The following is a 26,000-nucleotide window of genomic DNA, read 5'->3' on the forward strand; positions in this document are numbered from 1 at the left end:
AAAAGTTAGTCTGAAGAGAAATTAATTAAATCACTGGAAAAAGGGGAGAAATAAATAAATAAATCCAAAAAGATGAAAGGAGGCATTGCCTGGTGCTTCGTTTTCTAACAAACCTTGCAGCAGATGAGAGAAATATCAAAGAGAAGGCTCCCATGAAACCAACGGAGCGATACAACACAAGATATACACCCACCATCCACCCCCACCCCACAAAAATGAAGAGGAAAAAAAGGAAATCTTCAAGGACCAGAATAATTACGCTCTGTTACTCGGAATCCCTTGTGTGCATCATTGTAGACAGACATCTGGTGTCGGAAAAGTAGTTTCAAGCCTGATGATTGTAGTTTGTAAGTAGAAGAATGTGGCAATCTCACAGTCAAAATCCAACTTTGATAACGCATTGAATGTTAGTCAATATGTATTGTACTCAGCAGAAGTCAAAGACCACCTTTTTTATTTAACTTCCAAAGTGGCCTTTAAGAACAAGTTATTTTTCTGTGTCAGAAAAAAAAATATATATATATATATATATAATATATATATATATATAAAATTAATATATATATATATATATATATATATATATATATATATATATATATAAATTCAGCGTTTAATTAGTCCACTCTTTAGTTTTTTTTTTGCATCTTACTGCTTTAACTCTTCCATGCTTCCCATCTTAAAATGAACAAAGTACAGCTTTGTCTCACTGAGATTGTTACCCCTCAAAGTGCTAACATTCAGACAAACTACCCATAGACACGTTAGTTGCCCTGTGGATCTCTTTCCCATGTGCATAAAATGTCCTAAGGAAATACACTATATGTACAAAAGTATTGGAACACCTACACATTACACCTTCAGGAGCTTTTATGACACCCCATTCTAAATCCATAGGCATTAATATGGAGTTGGTCCCCCCTTTGCAGATGCAACAGCTTCCACTCTTCTGGGAAGCTTCCTACAAGATTTTGGAATGTCTTTGTGGGAATTTTTGTCCTTTCATCCATAAGAGCATTTATGAGGTCAGACAATGATGTTGGATGAGAGGTCCTGATTGCAATCTCCATTCTAATTCATCCCAAAGGTGTTCAGTGTGGTTGTGTTCAGAAGTCTGTGCAGGTCAGTCAAATTCTTCCACACCAGACTCACTCAGCCATGCCTTTATGGACCTTGTTTTGTGTGCTGGGGCTCAGTCATGCTGGAACAGAGAAGTGCCTTCCCTAAACTGTTCCTACAAAGTTGAAATTGTACAATTGTCCACAATGTCTTGGTTTGCTGAAGCAAGATTTCCCTTCACTGGAACCAAGGGATCTAGACTAACCTCTAAAAAACAATCCCATAGCATTATCCCTCCTCCACCAAACATTACAATTGGCACAATGCAGTCATGTAGGTACCATTCTGGCATTGGCCAAACCCAAACTCGTCCATCAGATTGCCAGACAGAGAAGCGTGATTCATCACTCCACAGGATACGTTTCCACTGAGACCAGGGGGGGCATAATTTACACCACTCCCCCTCACCAATTGGCATTGTGCATTTTGATCTTAGTTTTGTGTGTAGCTGCTTGGCCATGGAAACCTACTTTGTGAAACTCCTAATGCACTGTTCTTTTGCTGATGTTGCTTCTAGAGACAATTTGGAAATGAAAGACAGGAAAGGGTGGTCTCTGACTTTTGCACAGTACTGTATGAAGAAAGTTAAAATACTGCCTCCTCACTTGATCATCTCTCATACTCTCTATCGCATTTCACATGACAGCTCAGTTCAGAAATTAATATAAATACAATCCAAAAAAAATTTTTAAATAACTTGACTTTCATGCTGAGCGAATAATGATTTAAACATTGTACGCTTTTTTTCCTCTCACTGAGAATCGTCACTCAACAAGTTGTAAGACTCAGCAGGTAAATGTGTGTGTGTGTTAACCTGCAGTCGTGTCTAAGGCCTCATACTTCATTCTGATCAGATTTAGTCTTTTCTTCCTCTTCTTCCTTAAAGGGAGCACAAGCACAAGCTACTAGCAGCAGCAGAGACCTTAATTAAACTAGAGAAGCAGAAAAAGCAACGTGACAGCTGTCATGATTAATATTACATCGGTTGACCACAAACAGATGCTGTGGGTGTGTGTGTTCAACGCGTCAGCGTGTCCCATAGGTGTGTGAGTGCGTTTGAAGCCAGCTTGACTCCACCCCAACATCTCTCTCTCTCTTTCTTTCTTTATTACCCTCTCTTTTACTCTCTCTCTCTCTCTCTCTCTCTGTCTCTCTGTCTCTCGCTCTGTATTGCTCTCTGCATTTCTCTTTCCTCTCTCTCTCTCTCTCTCTCTCACACCAATTGACTCATACCCTGGTCTAGCCCAGTATTGACCTGATATGAATTTGGTGCACAAGAATGGTGTTTCCCTCAAGCTAAAACTGTGTCACAGTGAAAGTAATATGTGTCAGTTACTCTTGGCTCAGGTAAGTGTCAAGTTATTTTGGGTAAAAGAACAGCATTTGGGTAGCAGCTTCTCCTTGATGTCCAAGGCCATCACATGAATGTGTTAAATTCTCATAATTGTATTTAATGAAGTGCTGATTAACCAAAGCAGGTATTCATATAAAATAAAGGCAAATAATGCTGGGCTGTGAAAGGAGAAACTTTGAAACGGTTATGTGTACACATTGACATACATAAAATCTACTACTCACTGTACTAATGTTATTTGAATTTGTTCTATTTTTTATGACAAAATAAATTTACTATATTGGCAGTTAAATAGCATGTATATATGTGTACACACACACACACACACACACACACACACACACACACACACACACACACATATATATATATATATATATATATATATATATATATATATATATATATGTATGTATGTATGTATGTATATATTATTATATGGGGCAGTTGTGGGCTGCAGGTTAGGGAACTGGTCATGAGACCGGAAGGTTGCCAGTTCAATCCCCAGGGCCGACAGCACATAACATCCTTGAGCAAGACACCATAACCCCCAATTGCTCCCCGGGCGCTGTGGATAGGGCTGCCCACCGCTCCGGGCAAGTGTGCTTACTGCCCCCTAGTGCGTATGTGGTGTTTCACTTCATGGATGGGTTAAATGCAGAGGTGGAATTTCCCCGTTTGTGGGATTAATAAAGTATCACTTAACTTATATATATATATAGTTTACTCGTGTATTCCTGTTAATAATAGTAACATAATGATCAATAATGATGATAATGAGAGTGTTATTATTAGTAGTAGTATATTTTAGTCACATGAGAAATCACCGGTCGTTGAGGGATCCTCCGCCAGTTGGCGCGCTTTCTTACCGGATGTGATCACTGTAAAGTAAACTCCATGTTATCCAATCATAACTCAACACGGTGAATTTCAACCAATCAGAACTCAGTGAAGGAGGGACTTTGAAAACTAGCGCGGTCGCCGAAGAAATATGGCAGGAAATATCAGAGCGTGTGTGGTGTTTATAGTATTCATCTCTTGCGGAGGGGTCGCTGTAAATGAGTGGTCCGTTCTCAGTCTTTTATAATGAGCGGCGCTGTCTGTTCTGCAGCGGTGCAGACGGAGCTCCTGAAGGCCGCAGTGACACGCACAGGAGCGACGGGGCTGCTGCTGCAGCCCACCAAGACTGACTCAGGCAGGTGTGGTGAGTACTGAGATAGAGCGGTCACTCGCGTCCTGGACAGGAGCTCTCATTCCATACAGTCAGCCGCAGGACACTGACTCTCGGGTCAGCGCACTGAAGCGGGCTCCCAGTGTGAACACGGCCGAGCCGCCATCCTTAGCTAGAAGGCTGGCTAGGCGCTAACGTCAACACTCGACACTTCAGATGCATTTAGGCCAGCTAGCCTAGTAACCAGAACAAACGAGGCTAGTGGATAGCCCTAGTAACGGCTGCTCACGCTCTTTACTCCCGGAGAGATATGTTACAGGACTGGCGGTGTTTTGTTTGCTCCGTTAGTCCTTATTTATGTTTACTCGTAGAGCATTAGAAGCTGCGGTAGAGACGACCGTTAGCGGACGGAGTTCTCTGAGGCACCAAACAGGCACGCCGCTCGGTTTAACGTTACAAGACGAGCCGTCTTCAGGGGGTCATCCCTGTGTTCCCGGAGTCCTTCAGTTTCTCATGTACGTCTCAGCAAACGGCCCAGGGCCTTGTGTTTACCAGGCTCTGTGATGCCTGTGTAGTTTTGTAATGTTCCCAGCGTCCCATAATCCCTCATTGACATTTTCAAAGGAAATGGGGCTAGCACTGTGTTCCCGAGTTGCTTCAGTGGTTTTTGGTACATGTCAACAAAGCGTGAAACTATGTGTGTACATGCTGCTTTCAAAGAGATTCCTTCATTAAAACACACTCTGAACAATTCAGTGGACAAAAGAAAAGAGAATCTGTGATGGGCAGAGTTTAAGCTAATGTTTTAAATTATAATTTTATTTGAGAATCCCAATGATTTCAACACTGTAAAACATAGTCAAAGTTGGTATTTGTTTAAATTATCCCAGTAATGTTTAAAACATAGCCTGGTCAACATGCCCTCATCTCTTTGGAGATTGGAGGATTTTAGTACAATCTCATGTTTGTTACTGTATTCTGTTAACTTCCTAGTGAGCTAAGGAGGCCTACACAACTAGGGGAAAAAAGAGTGGTGCACCACACCTAAACCACGCAAAGCAATTATTCTGAAAGCGTATGAATTATACACTCTGATTTCTCCAAAAAATAAAATTGCAAAGTTTGCTTCGCTTAGCTTAGCCTAGTTGGGGCAAAGTACATTCTTGAAAATCTGCTCCTTTTTGTATGGAGGGTATAACTTCATATAAAGAGATGAATGTTGGGTCCTGGGGGCATAGAGCCGTGGGAACATACAGTTAGGATCTGAAAACTCGGTTTACAATTATTGATTTTTCACCTTCTATTTCTCTGAAGAGATTTTATGCAGCTCACGCAAGGTAAAGCAAAAACTTGAAGCCAAAAATTACTGTGTTATGAAGCACATCAGGTTTATTGCGATTTCTGATATTTTCCAATATGTGCAATGTTTTGTGTTAAAATATCTGGATTCTACTGAGCACTAGTTATATACTGCAAAGATTTGCATGGTTCAGAAAAATACATATTTTGTTTAAAAACAAACTTTATAAAGTAGCTTACCCTTGTGCAAAATGGTTATTTTCTAACATGAAGCATAATCCTGAGCTGTTTATTATAAAACCATATATGGCACGTGTCCTTATTCATTGGAATTACAAAAGCACTGTTAAAACACATCACTGTTGTCAGAATAAAAACCTTGTATCTCCAAAAGTAACTTTACAGGAGAAGGAAAAACATATTTTGCTTTCAATGTACGTCAATGCAACCAGACTTTTTCCAAGTCAATTTGGGTCATTTCTTGCAGTCCATTCGTAATGAAACGTGCATGCAGTGTAGAGGGTAGTAGGCATTTTCAAATTATGTCAAAAATGACAAAAATGGAGATACAAGGTTTTCTTCCGACAACAGACATGCAAAATCTGCACTGGATCTGTTTCTGTTCAATGGCTTTAGTGTATCAGCAGTATATCTAAATTTCAACACATTGTTTTACATGTCCATTTTTTTGTTTTTCAATGTTGTATTTAACTTTTTACACAAAGTAATACAATAGTAAACTAAAAAGTGATGTTCTTAATACATATTTCACTGTATGGCCATGCCAGGGAAGATTTAGTCTGTCATACACTTACATTGTCACCTGAACACAGTTCTTTGAACTGATTGTGGGTATTTTAGTTGACTGCAGTTATTTTCTGCAGTCATTGGAAGTGTACTGGGCAGAAGGAAATAAAACTGCATTTTAAAAAATGTAGATGATATGACTGATCTCATAAAAAGAACAACCTTTCTAATTGGTACTACACTGTATGGTCAAATCTCTGTGTTCTACAGGCATTCACCAAACACAGATCAGACAGCCAGATCATATGTCATCACTTCAAAGAAGAGGCTTTCCAGTGGTGGCATGCTTTAGAAACCCATTTCATGAAGCTTGTGATTCTCAGGTCTTGTTCCAGTGGTGCTTCCAGTGGCAGTTTGGAGCTTTGTAGATAATAGATTATTTATACACATTTTAGCTCTCAGCAGCTGCTCTGTGAGTTCCTGTGGCCTACTGATTCATCAGTGAGCTCTTAAGTACTTCTATTTCACAATAATAGCACTTACAGCTGACTGGGGCAGATGTAGCAGGACAGAAATTTGACTGTCATTTGTGGCAAAGGTGGAATCCTGTAGTAGTGCCACATTTAAAGTTATTGTGCTCTTTAGCATGACCCATTCTACTGCCAGTGTTTGTCTATGGAGATATTATATAGCTGTTAGCAATGAGTGTGGCTGAAACACCTGAACTCAGTAATGTTTGTTTAATGTTTGCTTGCTAATAATTCCGTTATCTTAGTAATAAAAGTTTAAGCTTTGCTTGACTCTGCAGACCATTCTATGTAAGTGTAGTCATGTGAGTGTGTACGTGCATAGAACATTGCAGAGTATAATTTCATGCCAGTTCAACCTAATTAGCATCCAAGATAGCTAATCAGTCAATTTGTCCATTTGGGATTTTTGCTTTAATAAAACCATAAAAAGCACAAAGTTTAATTACAATTATTTATTTGACAGTTCATCAGCTACAGTTTCAAGATTGTGACAGGCATAGGGAAGATACAGTTGGAATAATGAAGTTATATTTGTTTTCTCTTGCAGGACAGATCATACGCTGATCTCAGCACCAGGACATTACCATGTACTACAGCCGAACTTCATCTGAAATGTCCGCTTGGCCCAGCAGCAACAGCATTACAGAGCTTCTAGGGGCACTGTGTGACCGCAGCCTGTCAGGGGTGTCATGGAAGCGCCTCTCTTTGGGCGGTGCCTCAAGGGAGGCGTTCCGCCGCACCCTCCGCAAGAGAGCCTACGGTGCACTGCTATCCAAACTCTTTCAGGACAGCTCCTTCAAACCCAACTCAACAGCAAATGCATTGGCCAACACGCCAGCCCACAACAAAATGCTGATGATTTCCTTTGACCTGCGCGTCTCTGGCTGCACTGAAGCAGCCGAGAGGCTTGAGGTCCTCCTCGCACAGCTCCATGAGGTGGCACTTTCGTCTGGTCTGGCTGAGCTGGATTCTGTCTTGGAGCTGCTGGTGCAGTTGGCTGGTTCGGTTCCTCCACCAGCAGTGTCCTTCAGCAGGGACTACATGCGACGGGAGCGGCCCGTGCTCCGCAGGCCTTCCCTGGGTGGCTACCTGAGCCAAGAGATGCAGAGGCTAGAGAGCAGGGCCTGGGCTTTGGTGTGTGAGGAAGAGTGGGGGGCGTTTGGGGGTGCGTATAGGACGCTAAGCCTGATGGACGCTCCACCAGGGACTGGCCTGCTAGGCCTGGGCAGGAGAGCGGAAGTGGAGGAGAGGTTTGAGAGGGAAACCAGGCTGTCCCTGTTTGGAGCACTGCAGCACTCAAGGACATCAGATATGGACATCCGGCTGGACTTGCCACCTGTGCCCAGTAATGCAGAGGTCACTGGACTCACTATTCGGGTAGGATAGAGTTGAATTTGCAAGGTCAGGCAGATCCTATTACACATTAGTTCAATCTTTTGGATTCTGCCGAATGCACAGATGAGCTGAAACTGAACTCACTTACTTTATATTTGACTTTCATTGATGGGCCTTCACTTTTCACTTTTTCCTAAAAATTGCAATTACTTGTCAAATGTTTAATATTACCCTTTAGCATTTGTGCTAGACTGATGAAATTGAGCCCCCAGATGAAGCATGTGTAGGCTTGATGTACATCTAGTGAATCAGTGTAGGCTGTGAAGAGAGCCGTTAGTGAATTGTGACACTAAAACTGTTCCTTGTGTTGTCTAGAGGAGGATGGGTTACCCTTCTTTTGATTTTTGCTCCTGGTCTTAGGGAGTTTTGCCACTCTAGTCTTTGCAGAATAGGGCATTGCACCTAGATTTCTGTAAAGCTACAATTTGGTGATGACCTTTTTTAAAAAGTGCTCTATTAATAAATTGATTTAAAAGTTGAATTTGAATAGCTTTGGCTAATTTTTGGCTATTTTTTTGTTTTGTAGGTTCCTCAGTGTTTGGATCAGTCAGAGGATGAAGGCTTCCAGTCTGCCTCCAATCTGACACCAGACTCACAGTCTGAGCCCAGCCCTAGTCCTGAGGTTGATATCTGGGAGGCACTGCGCACATTTGTGCCTGGCAGGCGCCGCTGCTGGGAAAACGTGGGCTGGTAAGAACCAGTAACAATATGTTAATATTTGCACCATGTGCAAGGCATACATCCATCTGTACTACATAATAATGCACATAGTTTCAGTTTTGATAATAATATTAAAAAATAAAATAAAATAAAATGAATAATGATTATAAATGATCAGTATAATAATAATAAAAAAAAAAACCCAGTCCTTTTGAGTGTAGCTGTAATTCCTGTAATTCCTGTGTAATTCCTTTCCCTGACCACCCACTTTACTTCATTAGGCTGCACCCATTATCTAATTTTTGATGCATATTAAATTGTTACACCCTTAATCTTTAGTGTGGTGCACTATTAAAAATAAAGGTGCTTAAAATGTTCCTTAGAATAACTTTTGATTTCTTTAAAGAATCTTTTTGAAAATGAAGTGTGAATGTTATCAACATGTTTTAGGCTCTTTAAACTTTTAAAAAAGTTCTTCACAAAAGTTCTTTTTTATTATTAATAATAATAATAATAATAATAATAATAATAATAATAATAATAATAATAATAATATTTAAAGAGTATGTAGCCATTTTGCCTGTTTTGTCCTTACCTGACCCTCTCACTTTCCTGTCTGCTTTTTCCCTGCAGTCCCCCAGGTCAGAAAGAGCCTCCCTATCTGTCGGAAGCAGGCAGGGAGGCGTTTGATCAGCTGTACCGGCTCTGGGAAGGAGAAGTTAGGAACATGATCTCCTCTCAGACTCCCTCTCCTCTCCTGCCTCTACCTCTGGACTGCCAAACTCAATTAGTTAAAGACCTCCTCAATGTGCTTATAGGAGTGGCCTCTACTACTTTCCCTCTCAATGAGGTAACTTCACTCTGTTCCTGAGTAGAATGGAATCACTTGCACATTCTGGAAAACGCCATTTATCTCACCGTTTCTGTCTCTGGAGATGATTATGAAGATAATGAATGTATCTGTTACTTTCTGCTCACGCTGTTCCAGGCGAGTGTGCAATTTGATGTGCGTCCGGATGTGTGTGTGTCAGGAACGTCCCCAGAGAGTGTGTCGCGGCTGTTAGGGGAGCTGGCGCAGTACGGCACACATTACCTTCGTCTGAGCCGTTTCTCTCTGGGCACTGCTGATAAGAAAGGCTTGGTGTTTCAGGTAATGGCTTCCCAATCAGCATTTATAACCTTGGTTTGCCTCAAGGACAAGTTGCCGTTTACCGATCTTCTGGAGTCCAGTTTTCCTCACAATCCCAATTTGTATCGAAAGCTTTTTAAGAGAGATTGGAAATCTAATCTTGCAGTATTTATTGTCCATGTGTGTTTGTGTGTTTATTTATCAGGCCTTCACGGGTGGTCTGAGACGCTATCTGCATTACTATAGAGCATGTGTACTGAGTACACCTGCCTCACTCAGTATCCTCACCATCGGCTTCCATTTCCGCAAGTTGGGACGGCAACTCAGGTTGAAATCTCTTGTACCGTTCTCACAGCATTACTTCCATTTCAGTCACACTGATGGGACATGAAGATCTGGCAGTGATTAGTTAGCCTTGTATGTTTCAATTTTTTACTGGTCTCTCTTGCAGTAAGAAACGGAGCCTAAATGCTTCCTTGTTTATCTTTTTTCAAAGTCATATTTTGGAGTCTTTTGAAAGGCTATGCATTGTTATTGTTGAATTAGAAGATCACACAAGCTAAAGTGGAAAAACATAACCAGTACTACATCTCTTATGAACATACCTGCTCGCCTGCTAGAGTGGTGCCGCAGTCGTCTCTAAAGTGACATTTCCTTGTTTAAAAAAACCTTATGATGATGCGTCTTGAAGATGGAAATAAAATTCGAAAGACTGCAAGTGCTTTGGGGTGGGTTGTTTATTCCTTTAGCAAGGAGAAAAGTTTGACCATCAGATTTGGTTTGTGCTATAACCCCAACTGAGGTATTTATTATGCTGTATTGAACTTGGCTTGGAAGTAGGAAGTTGGAGCTTGAAATCAGGTTGTTTTTGACCTTCTGTGTTTGAGCTACAGAGTGGGGGAAAAAGATGTTATATGTGATTTAATAAATTATTGTTGTATGTCAACAGAATTAAGGCAAATTTAATTTAAAAATAAAAGTTGCTCTTTTACTGTTGAAGGTGTGATTTGACATTCTACATTGACAATACCATGCAAAGTAGGACTTTCTGGCTTATTCTTTGACTTTGCATAGTCAGAGGCAGGAAATTTGGAACTTCAAATGCAGTGTGGTCATCTAGATCAGTGGCTGGCAGTCATGGTTTGTTCAAGGCTTTTGGTTGTATGGTATATTTGCATAAGTGACACAACTCTGTCAAATTTAGGGCTGAAGGGTGCAGTGCTGGGCTGTTGAATACTATGTAACACAAGAAATAACATCTTAAATGCTCATTTTAAGCCAGAATGCACATCACCACCTTAAATTCTAATTAATTAATTGTCAAAATAATAAATAACTCATTCACTAGAGTATTTAGTACTGACGACCCTGCAATGTTAAGATTCAAATTTAAACTTCAAACTTTAGGTTAGATCTCTGATCCCACTGATCAAACCGTTGTTGTCGTGAATGAAAAACCTGTGAGAGGTGGTGCTTCTTCAGTATTCATGCCCTCACTGTGTTTATCAGATACCTATCTGAGCTGTGCTGTGTGGATGGAGCTGCAGGTGCAAAGCAGGCTACCTTCCCTGTGGTAAGTTACTTGAGTAGTTCAGAGAAAGTGCAGTCATTACTGCATGCATGAGCTGTAGTGCTGTTTACAGATGTGTTTTTGTTTCTGCAGGGTGTGAAGCTTCTTTCCTACCTGTATAATGAAGCACAGAGTAACTGCAGTAATGAGAACTACCCTGTACTGCTGTCTCTACTGAAGAGCAGCTGTGAGCCTTACACACGGTTAGAACATCTCTCTCTCTCTCTATATCTATCTCTCTCTCTATCTCTATCTCTATCTCTTCAGGTGACATTTCTGTCCTCAGTGTCTAAATGACACCCTGGGAATTCACCTCAGTCACACTTTAGTATCTTTTGATCAGTGTTCCGTTTCAATAATGTAGAGGGTCCTTTGGGGCATTTGGAACACGCTGCGGTAACTTCTCTTTCTCTTTACTTTCAAATCAGTCTTTTCAAAGCACCATGAAAACCTTTAGGGACAGTTTTCCCATCATGGTATAAATTGAGCTAGTTACAGATTTAATCCTTAAATAGTTGAGTGAATTCTAAAATATGAATTTCTCATGCATTGTCATACTTTAAATTATTTTCTTCTACACTGCTGTGACCTGCACTGAGAGTTATTGATTTTGCTCAGACTGAACCAAAATGTTTCCAAGGTGGTGTGTGGAAAATCAAGTTATTAGAAACACAAGAGATGATTTTGGAGGGTTAGTTAACCACTTTCTAAAAGGATTATTCTTAGCTTAAATGATAACATTCCCTCAACCATATTAATTATGTAACAACTGTCCTCCATAAGATCCATTTGATACAAAGCCATTGTTCTTAGTTTAAACATACAGAAATCATTAAATAAGCATTTTGTCACCATCCTTTATGAGGTAACTTGCCACTTATGTTAATGAAGTTTGAAACAGACCTCATTAAGCACAAACAGCTCTGAAACAAATGTATATAGCTGTTTGTAGCACCGCCTTATGTTGATGCTAAACACGACCACACATTGATTGGACTTCATTATGAATTCTAAGCCTTTCTTCTTCTTGTTGTTGTGATGGCACATTACTGAACACTTGTTCTAGATGAACAGACTTGCTTGTGGCTGTGCACAGAATGCCTTTCTGACCTCTGCTAAACTTTGTGGCAAAGAGAAGACTTAATTTGTTTTCATAGCAAAACTGCTGAACCAGTTCAATTTGCTGTCAGGCATTTCCATCAAGTGTTCTGTGCAAACTTGCAAAGAGTCACTATATTATCATAATTATTTTGTTGGTGTGTCTAGGTTTGTGTCAGACTGGGTGTACAGTGGTGTCTTCAGAGATGTGTATAAAGAGTTTATGATCCAGGTGAATGAAGACTACCTCAGCTACAGAGGTGAGTGAGCGTGTATGGAGGAACGCTTATGCTGTGTTCATTACAGCTGTAAATTCAGACTTTTCACACCCAGAGATTTGTACTAAGCATTAACACAACTTCAGCTTTTTAAAGTTAAAATAAAAAATTAGACACCCGCAGCGTCTGCATTGATATGCAGAACACAGCAAAACTATGGAAGGGGAAGTCTCTGCTACTAACCTGTGTAGCTACAGTACAACAATTACAACTAAAATAAAAATTAATGGAATTTATTGCCTTGAATACATCGTCAACCGTTGTCAGTTGTGAAGAACCCTGTATTTTGTGGCCTACATTTAGTAATGATTTTAGTAAATATATTTTAAGGCTAATGTTTGTTAGCTCAGTTTTGTCTTATTTAAAGCAAATATGATCAGTATTAACAGTGTATATTTAAGTATATATTTCTGTTACCTTGCATTTAGTATGTTTAACAAAAAAAAAATTCAGTTTTAGTTTTTGGCCTATAATTTTCTTTCTGGAGCATCACCAAATAATATAGCACAGAAAATTGCAGTTTGATTAAAAAGATTCTAGAGAATCACACAACCTTCAGATTATCCTACAACAATTGCATTTAGCAATATCATGCACAAAGAGAAACACGAAGAGAAACCTAAAAAAATGTGCTTATTCTGTGGGTGATACCATGTTCAAGTGATGTTACAGGATTGCAACTTGGTAAGTCAGTGCTCTTGAGAAACTTGAACCTTCGGAGCGGGAGTTATGAGTTGGATGGCTGTGTAAATGAAGTTGAAAAATTCCCAGTTCCCATTTAGCCTTCAAAGCAGCATAAATAAATAGTTTGTGTGGTTTTGTTCGCTGCTTTGTCAGTGAAGTAGTAATAATAATAATAATAATAATAATAAATTATTATTCTAGTTTTATTTATTTATTTATTTATCCAAAGAGCTCTCATACAAATGCCTGTAGCTCTCTTTCTATACAAATTTTTTGTTTATACCAGATGCAAATGGTCAATTCTCAGCGTCTGTCTCTCCCTCTGTCTCCCTGTAGATAAACATTTCTGGGTGCAGGGCTACACTCTGATCTCAAGGGATGCAGAGGACTGCGTGCCTGTGTTCCTCCGATACATTGCTAACGACGTTTATGTCTGTGGAAAGACCATCAACCTGCTGAAGATCTGCTGCCCCCAGGTCAGCTATTTATCTGTTTTAGGAGCAAGTGACCGCTGTAAAGAAACTCTGCTAATTCCACAAAACATTATCAGAATGTTAGATCATAATTAGTATAATCACAAATCATTGAGTATTCTTCTTTTTGAGTGGGGAAGAAGTAGAAAACCTGGTTGTTTTTTCTTTCTGTAAATGTAGTAACAATTAGCAGAGGTCGTTATGGCTATATTTATGATAAACTACGTCACGATACAATGATATGCTTTTCTGCGCATGTTGTGGATATCATAAGGACTTTAACAATTTTTGTATTCAATTGCATTTTTCATTACAAAAACAGCATAATTTGTTTTATTCCATCTAATGAAGTGTGAATGTTGGGAAAAAAAAAATCACTTTTTTCATAGATATTGATAGTATTTCTTACATAGTGGCTCTACTGGTTCTTTGTTTTGTGTGATTTTTATGTATGTATGTATGTATGTATATGAGATGTATTTGTGGGTGTATGTATATAATGGTACATTTGGAACACTGATTCCATATCCTATATTGTTAGAATGCATGTAATATTAAATCCAAGCCTAGAGGACTGACCATGCAGTGTCTGACAGCATTACATCTTTTGGTCGGAGTTGCCGGTGCCACGGATCGCAGTAACGTTTTCTCTGCGCGAGGTGGAAGAGATTGAGAGAGACTGTGCTGTGTACCGAGGCCGCATGGAGACCATCGCCAAACACAGTGCCGTCAGCAGAGAGGAGCAGGTACTGCACTTGCACTCATTACAACAACTATAGTATTAGCCTTCTCTGTTTCCAAAGCTAAGTATGTTCCTGAATTTAATGCAAGTTGTAAGTATTTATGAGTGAAGTGATATCAGCCCACTCTGTGGAAATGTAATCATGTGAAGTTGTTTATATCACAGTGAATGTTTCTGTGTTAATATTCTCCCGGGCCTTGTTTGTTTGTTGTACTCATAAAGATGATGTTGGAGTTGCTCCGGATAGGGCTAAATGTATTACTTCTCTGTTAAAGCTCTCAGTAATATTGATATCATAGCTTCAGGAGAAATGAAGACTATGATCCATTAACACATTTCCAGCAAAAAATGCAGGACATTGTAAGCCAGAGGGCTGAAATGTTCTTTTTTTTTTTCTCTTTTTATGACTCCCATTGTCCCATTCTCTTTTCCTCACTCACTCATCTCTCTCGTACCCTTCTGTCTGTCTCTCATTTCTCTTTCTTACTCTCTTCCTACCAATCTATCTCTCTTTTCCTCTTTACTGCATATTTTTTGCCTTCTGTCTTGTGTATTAGGCATTACGAACAGAGTTGGCACGCCAAGAGCTCATCAATCAGGTCAGAGAGTCGGCAGCCAAGACACTGGAGAGCATCCGAGGTCAGAAAAAGTCACCTGCATCATATTTATCACAACACCTCATCTCTCCTACACTTCTGCAAAATGACACATAGGCAGTTCTTATAACGGATTTTGCTCTCCCGGTAAAATATGCCTTTGGGTCTTTGTACCTCAGGCAGAAGTATGAGGCAGTGGCGATGAAGTTATGGCCACAATCCAAAATGTGAGTCATCTTCTAAAGGGACTGCTATGCTAGGCTATTTGTAAAACAAAGTATTGCCCAGAAATTAATTTGTTGAAAGAGCTCTACAGTTCTATTACATTAGTTGAATGCAAAAATGCCTACTAAAATCTGAAGCTCCACTTTCCATATGCCAATCCAAAAGCACAATTATAGCTTCAGACCAGTCTGTGATATTGCACTGATTAGATCGCGAGCGTGCACACACTTTCCAAAGGTAGAAATCAGGCACTAATAATCACATGAAGCAGAAAAGCTGCAGGAACCAAACAACCCTGAATGAAGTGAAATGAAAAGAAATGTGAATTAATGGGCTAGTGGCTGAGCTCCTGCTGCGCTCTCTTGCCCCCTGCAGGCCGCCAGGTGTCACAGCGTCTGGCTGAGGAGGCGAAAAAAAGAGAACGCTTTGAGGAGTTGAGACAGCAGCTGGAGCTCGACCAAGAGGTGAGAGACACACACAGAGTTTCAAGAGTGTGAAGGCTTTGTTAATAAGGATATGAAAGAGAAAGGAAGACCATGTGTGCGCAAAAAGCATGCTCATTACAGCGTTCATTAATCTTCAACCAAACCAGATCCTGTCTTCTGTGTATTTCTCTATAGGTCAAAAATATTCATACGTGAAATTGGGGGGAAAAAAAGAGTTTTTGTAAATATGTCTAAGCTTGGAGGAGCTGCTACATACACGTCACTTCCATGACAACAAGTTTGTAAAACCAAGCACCTAGGCATGCAGACTGCTTCTACAAACATTTGTGAAAGAATGGGTCGCGCTCAGTGAATTCCAGCATGGTACCGTGAAAGGATGCCATCGGTGCAACAAGTCCAGTCGTGAAATTCTCACTACTAAATATTCCACAGTGAACTGTCAGTGGTATTATAACAAAGTGGAAGCGACTGGGAACGACAGCAACTCAGCCATGAAGTGGTAGGCCAAGTAAAATGACAATGAGTGGTCAGCGGATGCTGAGGCACATAGGTCGCCAACTTTCTGTGGAATCCCTCACCACACACCTCCAAACTTCATGTGGCCTTCAGATCAGCTCTAGAACAGTGCATAGACCGCTTCATGGAATGGGTTTCCATGGCCGAGCGGAGTGGAGTAAAGCGGAGTGGAGTAAAGCGCCGCCGCTGTACTCTAGATCAGTATCATGTATCAAAAATTAAACTGTATGGATTAAGAATGTCACTAAAATTCATGCATGTGAAGGCAGACGAGCAAATACATTTGGTAATTGTGTGTGTGTGATATATAAAATCTCACACAAGACACACATATCCATCCATCTATTTTCTAAGCCGCTAAAATATTAGTTTTAAAGAGTAGCTCTTGCTCCCTTCAGTTACTAATGATGACTGTGTAGCATCCTGCCACTGGAATATTCATAATGCGCCCACTTCAAGGATACCACACCTGTGCATTCTACGTTTTTGAACTTGCAGATTAGTAGGTTTAAATCATTTTGCTCTGTTGTTGTTTTTTTTTTTTCTTTTTCCCTGTTAAAGTGGAGACTTTTAAGACTGACAATAGCATAAATGGTATTAGAAGTTAAACACAGGTAAGCAGATTGTATTATGTGAGCACATGCATAAGAGAATGATAATTATGTGTTTCCAGTGGCGCAGTGCTGCTAAAAGGAAGGAGCAGGAGGATGACTTCAGCTTTGCTCGCGAGCTCAGAGATAGAGAGCAGAGGCTGCAGGCCCTGGAGGAACAGCTGGAGCGCAGGGCACGGTAAGGCCAACAGGAATACTGTGAGAGATCATATATAAAAATTGAGTTTTGCCACTTCAACAATAAGAGCAACTCTTATTGCTCAATGTGAACTTGGCTTTAAATTCTCACTGCAAGTATATTTCTTTCTCAGTTTACAATATTCAGTCATTGCACAGAATGAAAAGCACTCATTAAGATTAACAATCATATAACCAATATGGTGCAGTTATCACACTGTGTCTGTGTGTTCAGCATGGATCTGATAGCGCAGTATAGTCGCCTGTCTGAAGAGGCTGCAAAGAGAGAACGGAGAGCTATGTGGAAGGTGCAGAGAATGAGGCTCGATGATGCCAGAGTGACCTTTCTACAACAGGACCAACAAGCCATACAGGTCAGAACTTCTTTAGCAGTTCCAGTGCCTTTAGGGTCCAGCACAGTTTGGAGCATTCTTAAAAATGCCTACTAAACCTGCTAACTAATAACGGAGTTGAATCAAGTTTGTTTGAGCAAGGAGATCACTAAACTGTGCTGAACACCCCTCTGCTACATATTGTTCTTTTGAAAAGATTTTCTATTCAGAAAAAAATGCAGTCCATGAATAGACTTAATCCCTGCTCAGGAAACCAGACTTAAATGTTTCAGATCTGATGACAGTGCAGTGTTTTTTGAGACTCCTGCATTTTTTCCAGGCTTTACTGAAGCAGTATCCTTTAGGGCAGCAACGCCCTGCTCAGGAACTACCTCAACATGAGCAGGTTTGAGATTTCATTTGATATGTCTTTCTGTCCACATGGGGTGTGTGTGTGTGTGTGTGTGTGTGTGTGTGTGTGTGTGTGTGTGTGTGTGTGTGTGTGTGTGTGTGGGGTTTTTTTTTTTTTTTTTTTTCCCCCCTTATCCAGAGTTAACTTTGGTGTGTTGAAGCAGGGAAAAAAAACTAAATTGACCAGGACTGGGGTTGGGAATCACTGCTCCAATGAATTCTCCCCTCTCGCACTGTAGGAACCGCATACTTCTGAACCAACAATGAAAACCCTAAACATGAAGATGAAACCCAATGTTGGTTCGGAGTCAATCCCACCTCCTCCCTGTCCATCGCCACCACTTGGACCTCGCATTTCCTCCACTGCAGTTGCTGATGGGCTCATCTCTGATGAGATTGACATTAGAGACTTCCTCCCTAAGCCTCCGCATGTCCCAAACAGTAAGGCTATAACACAGGCTCTGCAAGACATTGGCTCTGACCTTCCACAATCCTCTGGAAACCCTGCTCCCCTGCTGCTAGATTCAGACTATGACTTCTCCCCCTATCCTCATCAACACCTTAAGCCTCACCATTGTCCTGCACACCCCTCCCTGACCCATACTGAGATTGGGAAAAATGTGTCTGAAGCCCAAAGTTCGGTGCCATCAGCAGAGCCTAGGGCAAGTGAATATGGCCACCCCTCACTCAGCTCAGTGCCGCTGGAGAACAGTGCCGCCTCAGGGCATAGAAGCCCAGACGTCCTGTCACAAACCAGTTTGACTGAAGCAAAGCCAGCAGGAGAGACGCAACAGAAAAATGTGGCCGCGAACCAAAGGCAGGAGGCAGACGAAAAGGCTGGAGAAAGGAACTTGGATGGAGAAGGGAAAGAGCCTTCAGCATGCAGTGCACATTCAGAGCCAAAACAAGCAACAGATGACACAGCAGACGAGGCCAAAGAGAGCGAGCAGCTTGCTCAGCCCCCTCATATGACAGCTAAGGAAACTCCAACTGAGCTGCCTCTCACCAGTGCCTGCAGCCAAGACTCAGGTGCCCAAAGCAAAAATAAGATCAGCATCTCAGAGCTAACCAGTCTTCCTCCCACCACTTTTGTCCAAGGCCATGCTTCTGATGCCCATATTAGGATTGGAGAGCTTGTCTCTGAGGTTACCACTCATCTCCCCACACCCAGTATTCATGGCCATGCTTCAGATGCTCATATTAAAATTGGTCAGCTTGTTTCAGAAGTGTCTATAACTACTCCATCTCCTAATGTACATGGCCATGCCTCTGATGCTCATATTAGGATTGGTGAGCATGTTTCTGATGTAACCATACCTACCCCTTCCCCTAATGTCCATGGCCATGCCTCTGATGCCCATATTAAAATTGGGCAGCTTGTTTCTGAGGTAACTGCCCCAAGACCGTCCCCCAATGTCCATGGCCATGCCTCTGATGCCCATATTAAAATTGGGCAGCTAGTTTCTGAGGTAACTGCCCCAAGACCGTCCCCCAATGTCCATGGCCATGCCTCTGATGCCCATATTAAAATTGGAGAGCTCGTTTCAGAGGTAACAACCATAACCCCTTCCCCTAACGTCTATGGCCATGCCTCTGATGCCCATATAAAAGTTGGTGAGTTTGTATCAGCAGTTGTTCCTTCACGTCCTCGTTGGAGCAAACATGGACACTCGTCAGACAGCACACTTAAAGTGGGATGTGTGATGCCAGAGACTGAACCCTTTCATTTCCCCTTACCAGGCAGTTCTTACGGTCACTCTTCAGACTCTAGCCTAGGTATAGGGTGTGTGGTTACAGGCAGTGAGCAGTCCAACTCCCATTCATCAGCCAACATATATGGTCACAGCTCAGACTCCACACTAAAGGTTGGTTGTATTGTGTCTGGATCAGATCCTCTTCCGTCCCCACTGCCTGGTAGCGCATATGGACATTCATCGGACTCAACACTTGGGGTAGGTTGTATAGTGAAAGGGACAGAACCCCTTAGACACCCTGCTGTCCCAGGCAGTACTCATGGACATTTTTCTGACTCCACACTGGGCATGGGCTGTGTGGTACAGGGGTTTTTGCCTGGAAGCTCATATGGCCAAGCCCTTCAGACAAGATCAGACTTGACCACAGAAGGAAAGGACAAACGAGAGAGCATAGAGACCCAAGGTAAGAACATGAATGTATTGTTTAAGCTGTTCACTTTGTTTTTAAGGAAGTTGGACTAAATATTCAGTTCTTTGCTGTAGTCATGTTATTTAATACAACTGTTTTCAAGTCTGCCGTGTGATGGAGCTGTTTGAGTTTACAGTAGGTCTGTAGCATATGACTAGATCTGTAATTAATTAGCATATCAACTACGGTTTTGATTACTTAACTAATCAAACTATTATGGCTTGTTCAGTTGCAAGAAAACAACAGAAGCTACATACCATAGATATCCATAGCCTCTGAAATATTCATGGGTTTTATAGGCTCCACAGCAGCACCCCCAGAGCTGCTCACTCTGGATGAGGGTCTTGCTGCCTGGGCTCAGGGGCTTGGTCTGTCCCCTGGAGAGAGCCCAGAGGATGACTACCTCCTGAAGCTGGCCTCTCAATACGAGGCTGAGCAGTATGAGGATTCTTACAGCCTGATGAGTGAGTAACTTTTATTTACAGGTGCTCTTCAAAGCTTCTAACAAATGAGATAAAGACAAAATGTTACTAACTAAATGTTAAATGGGTAATAACTAAGGAAATGGATGAACATTAAGAATGCATGTGATTGTATGTGATCATTCTAATGCAGTGAATTGAAACGGGGGGTTAGCTAATGCTCTGCAGCAAACAGTTGTTTGTAATCATTGTCTCTGCTGTTGCGACAGTGATGAACTTAAGCTCCTTTGCATTCTGTTAACCTATTGTGAGAAGAGGCATAACAAAACACTCCAGGTACCAAATGAGTTTTAAATGTAAGTAGGTTATCTATTTCAATATCAAACTTGTGTTTTCTTTGTTCTTAGTGAGAGAAAGGGGGATCCTTGGCTAGATGTTCCACAGTTTATCATGGAGAGGGTGTCCAGTAGGAATGCATAATATGGGCTTGAAATGTGATGTATTTAAAAAAATAAAAATAAATAAATTCCCCACAAAAGCAGCAAAAACCGTTATGTAATCATATGTCTTCATCTACGCACACAAAAAAAATAAACTCTTTAAACTCTTTTATATATTTAACTATGTTGTGATGGTGTCATTATTGCTTCACACATTCAGAGCACAAAATTCTGTGTGAGAATAATGGTAACATTTCATGCTTTTCTAGAGATTAGTAGTTCAGGATGTGGTAATTTCTGAGCTGTGCATGTGTGTTTTTCTTTTTGCACTTGGCTGTGTAGCCAAAAGTTTACATTACTGGCAGGGCAAGGTTTAAGCTCTTAATATTGTATCATGGAAACTCATAACATGATACCAGTAAATAAGTAAGTAAGTAAGTAAGTAAGTAAATAAGTAAATAAGTAAATAAATATTTGTCATGCAGCAAACTGTTCATCATCCTCCTCTCACCCACTCTCTCCAGATTGTCCTATCACTGCCCCACCACTGAACTGGCCTTATCAGTTTGTCTAGTCAGCCAACATCCCCAGCTTTCATACCAGCAAACCACAGTGCTGAGTAATGCTCTGGCTGCCTCTGTCTAGTAGAAAGTTCAACACAGCCTGCTGCACACATTGAATGCCCCAAGTTTCCTCCCATCTGCCTGTTCTTTCCTTTCCTGTAGAAAGCCTCAGTATTGTCCAGTCCAATTCGTTGTTGATCTGTACTGGAAGATATTTGTAATAGTCTGTTTGCTATTGATGGTATTTGTTTTGTTTTGTGTATTGGAAATGTCCTTTGTAGCTGAATGGTTAGAGTTTGCAAGGAATTTAAGAATGGGATAAGCTTATGAAATGCGGGTGGTGAGCAGAGAGATGAAATACCTACACAAATTCTTCTATCTGCTGTAGTATTTTTTTTTTACTCTTAAACATTGTGTGTGTGTGTGTGTGTGTGTGTGTGTGTGTGTGTGTGTGTGTGTGTGAGCGCATGGTCAGTGTCTGCCCCTGATGCACAGCTCCTGCAGCAGGTAACACGTGGCCCAAATGGTTTGCCAGTGGACGCCTCCCTTCACTGTGCCACAGACTCCACTGCGGTCCATCTTAGTGAGATGATGCCTCTCCCTGTGCTTATGAAACACTCGGTCACAACCCCACTCATCACACAGTAAGCGTATCAAAAGCCAAAGATCTTTGAGTGTAGCAAAGTTCCAACATATTGTCATTATTTTGTAAACCTTTTGCTTACATTTGCTGAAGAAAATAAAGAAAAGTAACATATTAACTCTTTTTCCCTTATTGGTTTAGGTTAAAACGGGAGCACAGAGTTTCAAGATTTGTGCATAATTAAATCATTAAGATGCAGAGTCATTCACAGTAGTTTCATGTGATATTTATCCAGTCAGAATTGTTTAGTGCTTCTAATGGCTACTTCACAGAAAGTTATTAAATGAAATATCAGCAATATGATGTTTGATGCAAGAGACATTGAAAGGCTTTATTTGCCACTATTTTACAATTATCAAGATTACATATGAAACTGTGCAGGTTCGCTGGTCACTGTGAATATTAATAAAATGGCTTTTCTACAGTGAACAATGTCACTTAAATCACTCTAAATGACTGTTCAGTGATTAGATTACACAGAAACCTTTTGAAAAATCAGTGAAATTCCTCTTTGTTAAATTTTCACAGGAATTATTGTTGGTGCTGAAACCTTTTTTAATACAAGTATGTAATTGTGAACAAAAAGGCTATTATTGAAATTTTAACTGTTCCAGAAGCCTGTCTTAAGCATTGGCTTTACTGTTGTGAAAACCGTAACCCTCCTGACTGATTTTTATGTTTTTGCTTGTGTCTAGACTTACCTCCTCCTCAAGGGCTTTGTGTGCCAAAATAAATGAATTTGAGTGGTAACTCGAGTGCTGAGCAATTTTCCCTCTCTCCTCCTTTTTCAGTTTGTCTCTGGTGAATAAGGCGGTGGTGGATTACTTCTTTGTGGAGTTGAGAGTGGAGAAGCACTTTGAGGCTTTGAGGCACTTCTTGCTGATGGAGGATGGCGAGTTTGCTCTCTCGCTCACTGACCGCCTCTTTGAGAAAGTGAGAATTCACACAGAACATCAGTGGGCCGTCAACCTGACAGACTCCTCTTTAGAGAATTAGCCTGGGGAGGGGACTGATGTGTGCAGTTTGTGGGATGCCGTGTCTTTCTGCTTAAATTCGCTTGCGCTGTGCTCACTTGAGTAATGGAACTTGTGAGGTTTCCATTAAGCAGATATGCAGTGGCAGCAAAAGTGCTGCTGAGAGCAATAATTGTTCTGTTTCAAGCAGTTACAGTTATGACTGCACAGAGCTATGAGTACTGCTTGATAAGTGCTCCAGTCAAATATGTGTACTTTTGAAAAGGTTACTCATGTATTGTGTGTGTGTGTGTGTGTGTGTGTGTGTGTGTGTGTGTGTGTGTGCGTGCTTTATAGCTGGGCAGCGGTCAGACCCCCGGTGAGCTGTTGACTCCTCTGGTGTTGAACTCCATTCTGAACAAGGCCATGCAGTACAGTCTCCATGGTGACAGTGAGCTGGCCGCTAACTTCACGTTTGCACTGCGCTACCTGCCTGAGGTTTTCCACCCGCACGCCCCTGACTCGCTCAACTGCCTCGAGCTCCGTTACAAGGTCAGACTGCTGCAGCTCCCCTGCTCACTCTCTTCATTCTCTGTCACTCTCTTTCTCTCATTCCTCCACTTTTCTCACTTGTTAAGGTTCTTGAAATGCCTCTGGTATATGCTATAGAGTCAGAGAAGAATGGATGAACCCTTTCTTTTTTGTTTTTAACCTGTTTTTATGAAAACAGGAATAATATGATAAGATGTGTTATAATGGATGTTTTGATTTCAACACCTTAAATACTGAAAGAATCCTTCTGTCTCTCCTGCACGTGTTCATTCCGTCTGTCTATCTCACTCACTCGCTCTCTCGCTCTTTCTGCTCCAGGTGGACTGGCCATTAAATATAATAATAACAGATAGCTGTATGAATAAGTACAACCGGCTCTTCTCCTTCCTGCTGCAGCTCAAACACATGGTGTGGTCTCTGAGCGATGTTTGGTTTCATCTCAAACGGACAGGTGAGCATCTGTAAACATACTGACTCTTTTTATTGGCTGTATTGTCTCCATTGATAAACAGTTAGACAGGCTGAGAAGATCTGGGTGTTTGCTTTAGAGATCCTGCTCCCCAGAATGCCACAGCTGAGAGTTTATTCTCAAGCTCCATCTGATCTAAAAATATATATACACACACACACACACACACACACACACACACACACACACACACACACACACACACTGTGTGTGTGTGTGTGTGTGTGTGTGTGTGTGTGTTTCTGTCTGTCTGTCTGTCTGTCTGTCTGTCTGTCTGTCTGTCTGTCTGTCTATCTTTTATTTCTCTCTTTGTTTCAGCCCTGGTCAAGGGAGCAGGCAGGTCAGTGCAGTTCCGGCAGCTGCAGCTGTACAGACATGAGATGCAGCACTTTGTGAAGGTGATTCAGGGCTACATCGCTAACCAGATCCTGCAGGTGTCTTGGAGCGAGTTCACTCAGAAGCTCAGCAGCGCCAGCGACCTCGACACCATCCACCGCACACATGCAGAGTACCTCAACAGGGCCATCTTCAGGTGGAAACACACTACATACACACATATAATAATATATATAAAGGAGTGGAGGAGTTAATTTAATTTTTATGCCCAAAAAGTGTTTTCGTTAAGCAGTGTCAGGTCATAGTGGTCAAATATCTTTAGATCTACAGCAAAAATATACAAAGTCTTTAATAATATACTTATTATAGCTCTGTGGTGGAGCTTCTCAGAATTTTAGCTAACTTTAGTTAATTTTCTGTTTTTGAGCTCTTATTCAGTTCTCATAGTTGTAAATGTTATATTTGGATGTATTTTTTTTTTTGTTTTGTTTTATTTATTTTTTATGTCATGTAATAACTTTCTGTAAGAGAGCTTTTAGAGGTATTACTCTTTAGACATCTGGTTTGTACCACCACTACTATGAACAGTATTGAGTATTTCACTCTCAGCATTTACATCAGACCATGACAATTTTGAAAAATCAGTGGAATTCCCTTTTAAATGGTACTGATTTTGTTGGCCCAAATACATATTGGTTGAGCCATAGTGCAGAAATGGAGAATGTATGTTGTATTGAGTTAAAATTGCTCAGAGGTAAGTTTAGGAGAGGAGATAAGCTAAGGTTTACATTTCCTTTCTCAGATGCGCTGTAGAGAAATATATTGCTTTGCTTTGAAAACACTTTCTTGGCCATTGCATTACAGGGCTCTGCTGACGGAGAAGGCTGCTCCAGTGATGAACATCATTCACAGCATCTTCAGTCTGATCCTGAAGTTCCGTGGGCAGCTGATCGCACAGTCCTGGGAGAGCCAGCAGGGGGAGATGGTGCACCCCAGCTTCATTGCCATGCAGCAGTCTTACAACACCTTCAAATACTACTCACGCTTTCTGTTCAAAGGTAAGCGGACACACCCCATGGTTGTTATCACACAAAACAAACATATGTTAAGCTCTCTTTTGGTTGTTAATATAAAGGTGATGCTGATAAGAAAAGAGATTTACCTTTTGGAAAATTCTGCACACATCTCCAGAGCAGCATAAAGTAAATGTCTGTGCTCTGTCTGGTTGTTTGTTTATCTGCAGTGGTCTCCAAGCTGGTTGACAAAGGCTACCAGCCACATTTAGAAGACTTTTTGCTGCGTATCAACTTCAACAACTACTACAAAGACTCATGACGTTTTGGCTGTCTGTGTGAACTGCTGATGCAATGGGCTTTTCTTCTAGCTGCTTTGGCACCAGTGCTGACATCAGCAAGGCTCTCTATATGCAAATAATATGCTTATCATCATTGTAGCTGCCCTGCAATGTGAGTCCATGGTGCTGCTCAAAGATATTTTGTGGCTATTCATTACCCAGTTAAGTGCAAGTTACAAAGGTAATGCTAGTTACCACCTAATGCCTGTACAGTCAAACTGAAGAAATGTGGAATTCAACTGGATTCAGGAGTTCTGAGCAAACTGTAAAGCACTTAACTCTGTTGCTAAGAAAGCAAACTGTAAAGGTCTAAGATTTTTTTCAGCATTTTATTTCTAAACTGCTGTCTCCTGTTCTGGTCATAGCACTCTCCTCACATTTTCAGAGCAATTACATACACTTCCATTGCCAAATCAGCGTCAATCGACGTTGAGCCCTTGTCTCATTGCTGTGGTATTGTATATGAATTAAAATAAAATGCTGTTTCACGTTGCGTCTCACATTAATATGAGCAAATGGATGATGAGCCGAAACAAAAATGT

General features: G+C 41.0%; 1 protein-coding gene across 4 annotated transcripts; it reads left to right on the forward strand.

Moving 5' to 3' along the window:
- Positions 1-3,435: 3,435 nt before the first annotated feature.
- tubgcp6 (tubulin, gamma complex associated protein 6) lies at positions 3,436-25,964 on the forward strand. Of its 4 annotated transcripts, none has more exons than XM_017706749.2 (25): positions 3,436-3,677; positions 6,768-7,597; positions 8,142-8,305; positions 8,909-9,125; positions 9,264-9,425; positions 9,610-9,731; positions 10,914-10,977; positions 11,068-11,177; positions 12,241-12,332; positions 13,371-13,510; positions 14,104-14,253; positions 14,807-14,888; positions 15,446-15,534; positions 16,706-16,821; positions 17,056-17,194; positions 17,493-17,558; positions 17,803-19,720; positions 20,026-20,190; positions 21,627-21,795; positions 22,586-22,727; positions 23,105-23,299; positions 23,618-23,750; positions 24,087-24,300; positions 24,969-25,162; positions 25,348-25,964. In XM_017706749.2, the coding sequence occupies exons 2-25, from the start codon at positions 6,806-6,808 to the stop codon at positions 25,437-25,439; spliced, it is 5,727 nt and encodes a 1,908-aa protein (XP_017562238.1). In that variant the 5' UTR covers positions 3,436-3,677; positions 6,768-6,805; the 3' UTR covers positions 25,440-25,964. The 4 variants fall into 4 exon arrangements, with proteins under 4 accessions (XP_017562238.1, XP_017562241.1, XP_017562240.1 ...); XM_017706752.2 differs by having other exon boundaries at positions 6,773-7,597; XM_017706751.2 differs by having other exon boundaries at positions 3,436-3,672.
- The last annotated feature ends 36 nt before the right edge of the window (positions 25,965-26,000 follow it).

Source organism: Pygocentrus nattereri, chromosome 11 (assembly GCF_015220715.1).
Source record: "Pygocentrus nattereri isolate fPygNat1 chromosome 11, fPygNat1.pri, whole genome shotgun sequence".
Classification (NCBI taxonomy): Eukaryota; Metazoa; Chordata; class Actinopteri; order Characiformes; family Serrasalmidae; genus Pygocentrus; species Pygocentrus nattereri.

Excerpts from the sequence above, each read along its gene's own strand:
- tubgcp6 (XM_017706749.2), top strand. The coding sequence starts at position 6,806 with ATGTACTACAGCCGAACTTCATCTGAAATGTCCGCTTGGCCCAGCAGC. Across the intron at positions 14,889-15,445 it reads GACACTGGAGAGCATCCGAG|GCCGCCAGGTGTCACAGCGT; the intron begins GTCAGAAAAAGT and ends TGCCCCCTGCAG. Across the intron at positions 24,301-24,968 it reads CTCAACAGGGCCATCTTCAG|GGCTCTGCTGACGGAGAAGG; the intron begins GTGGAAACACAC and ends ATTGCATTACAG.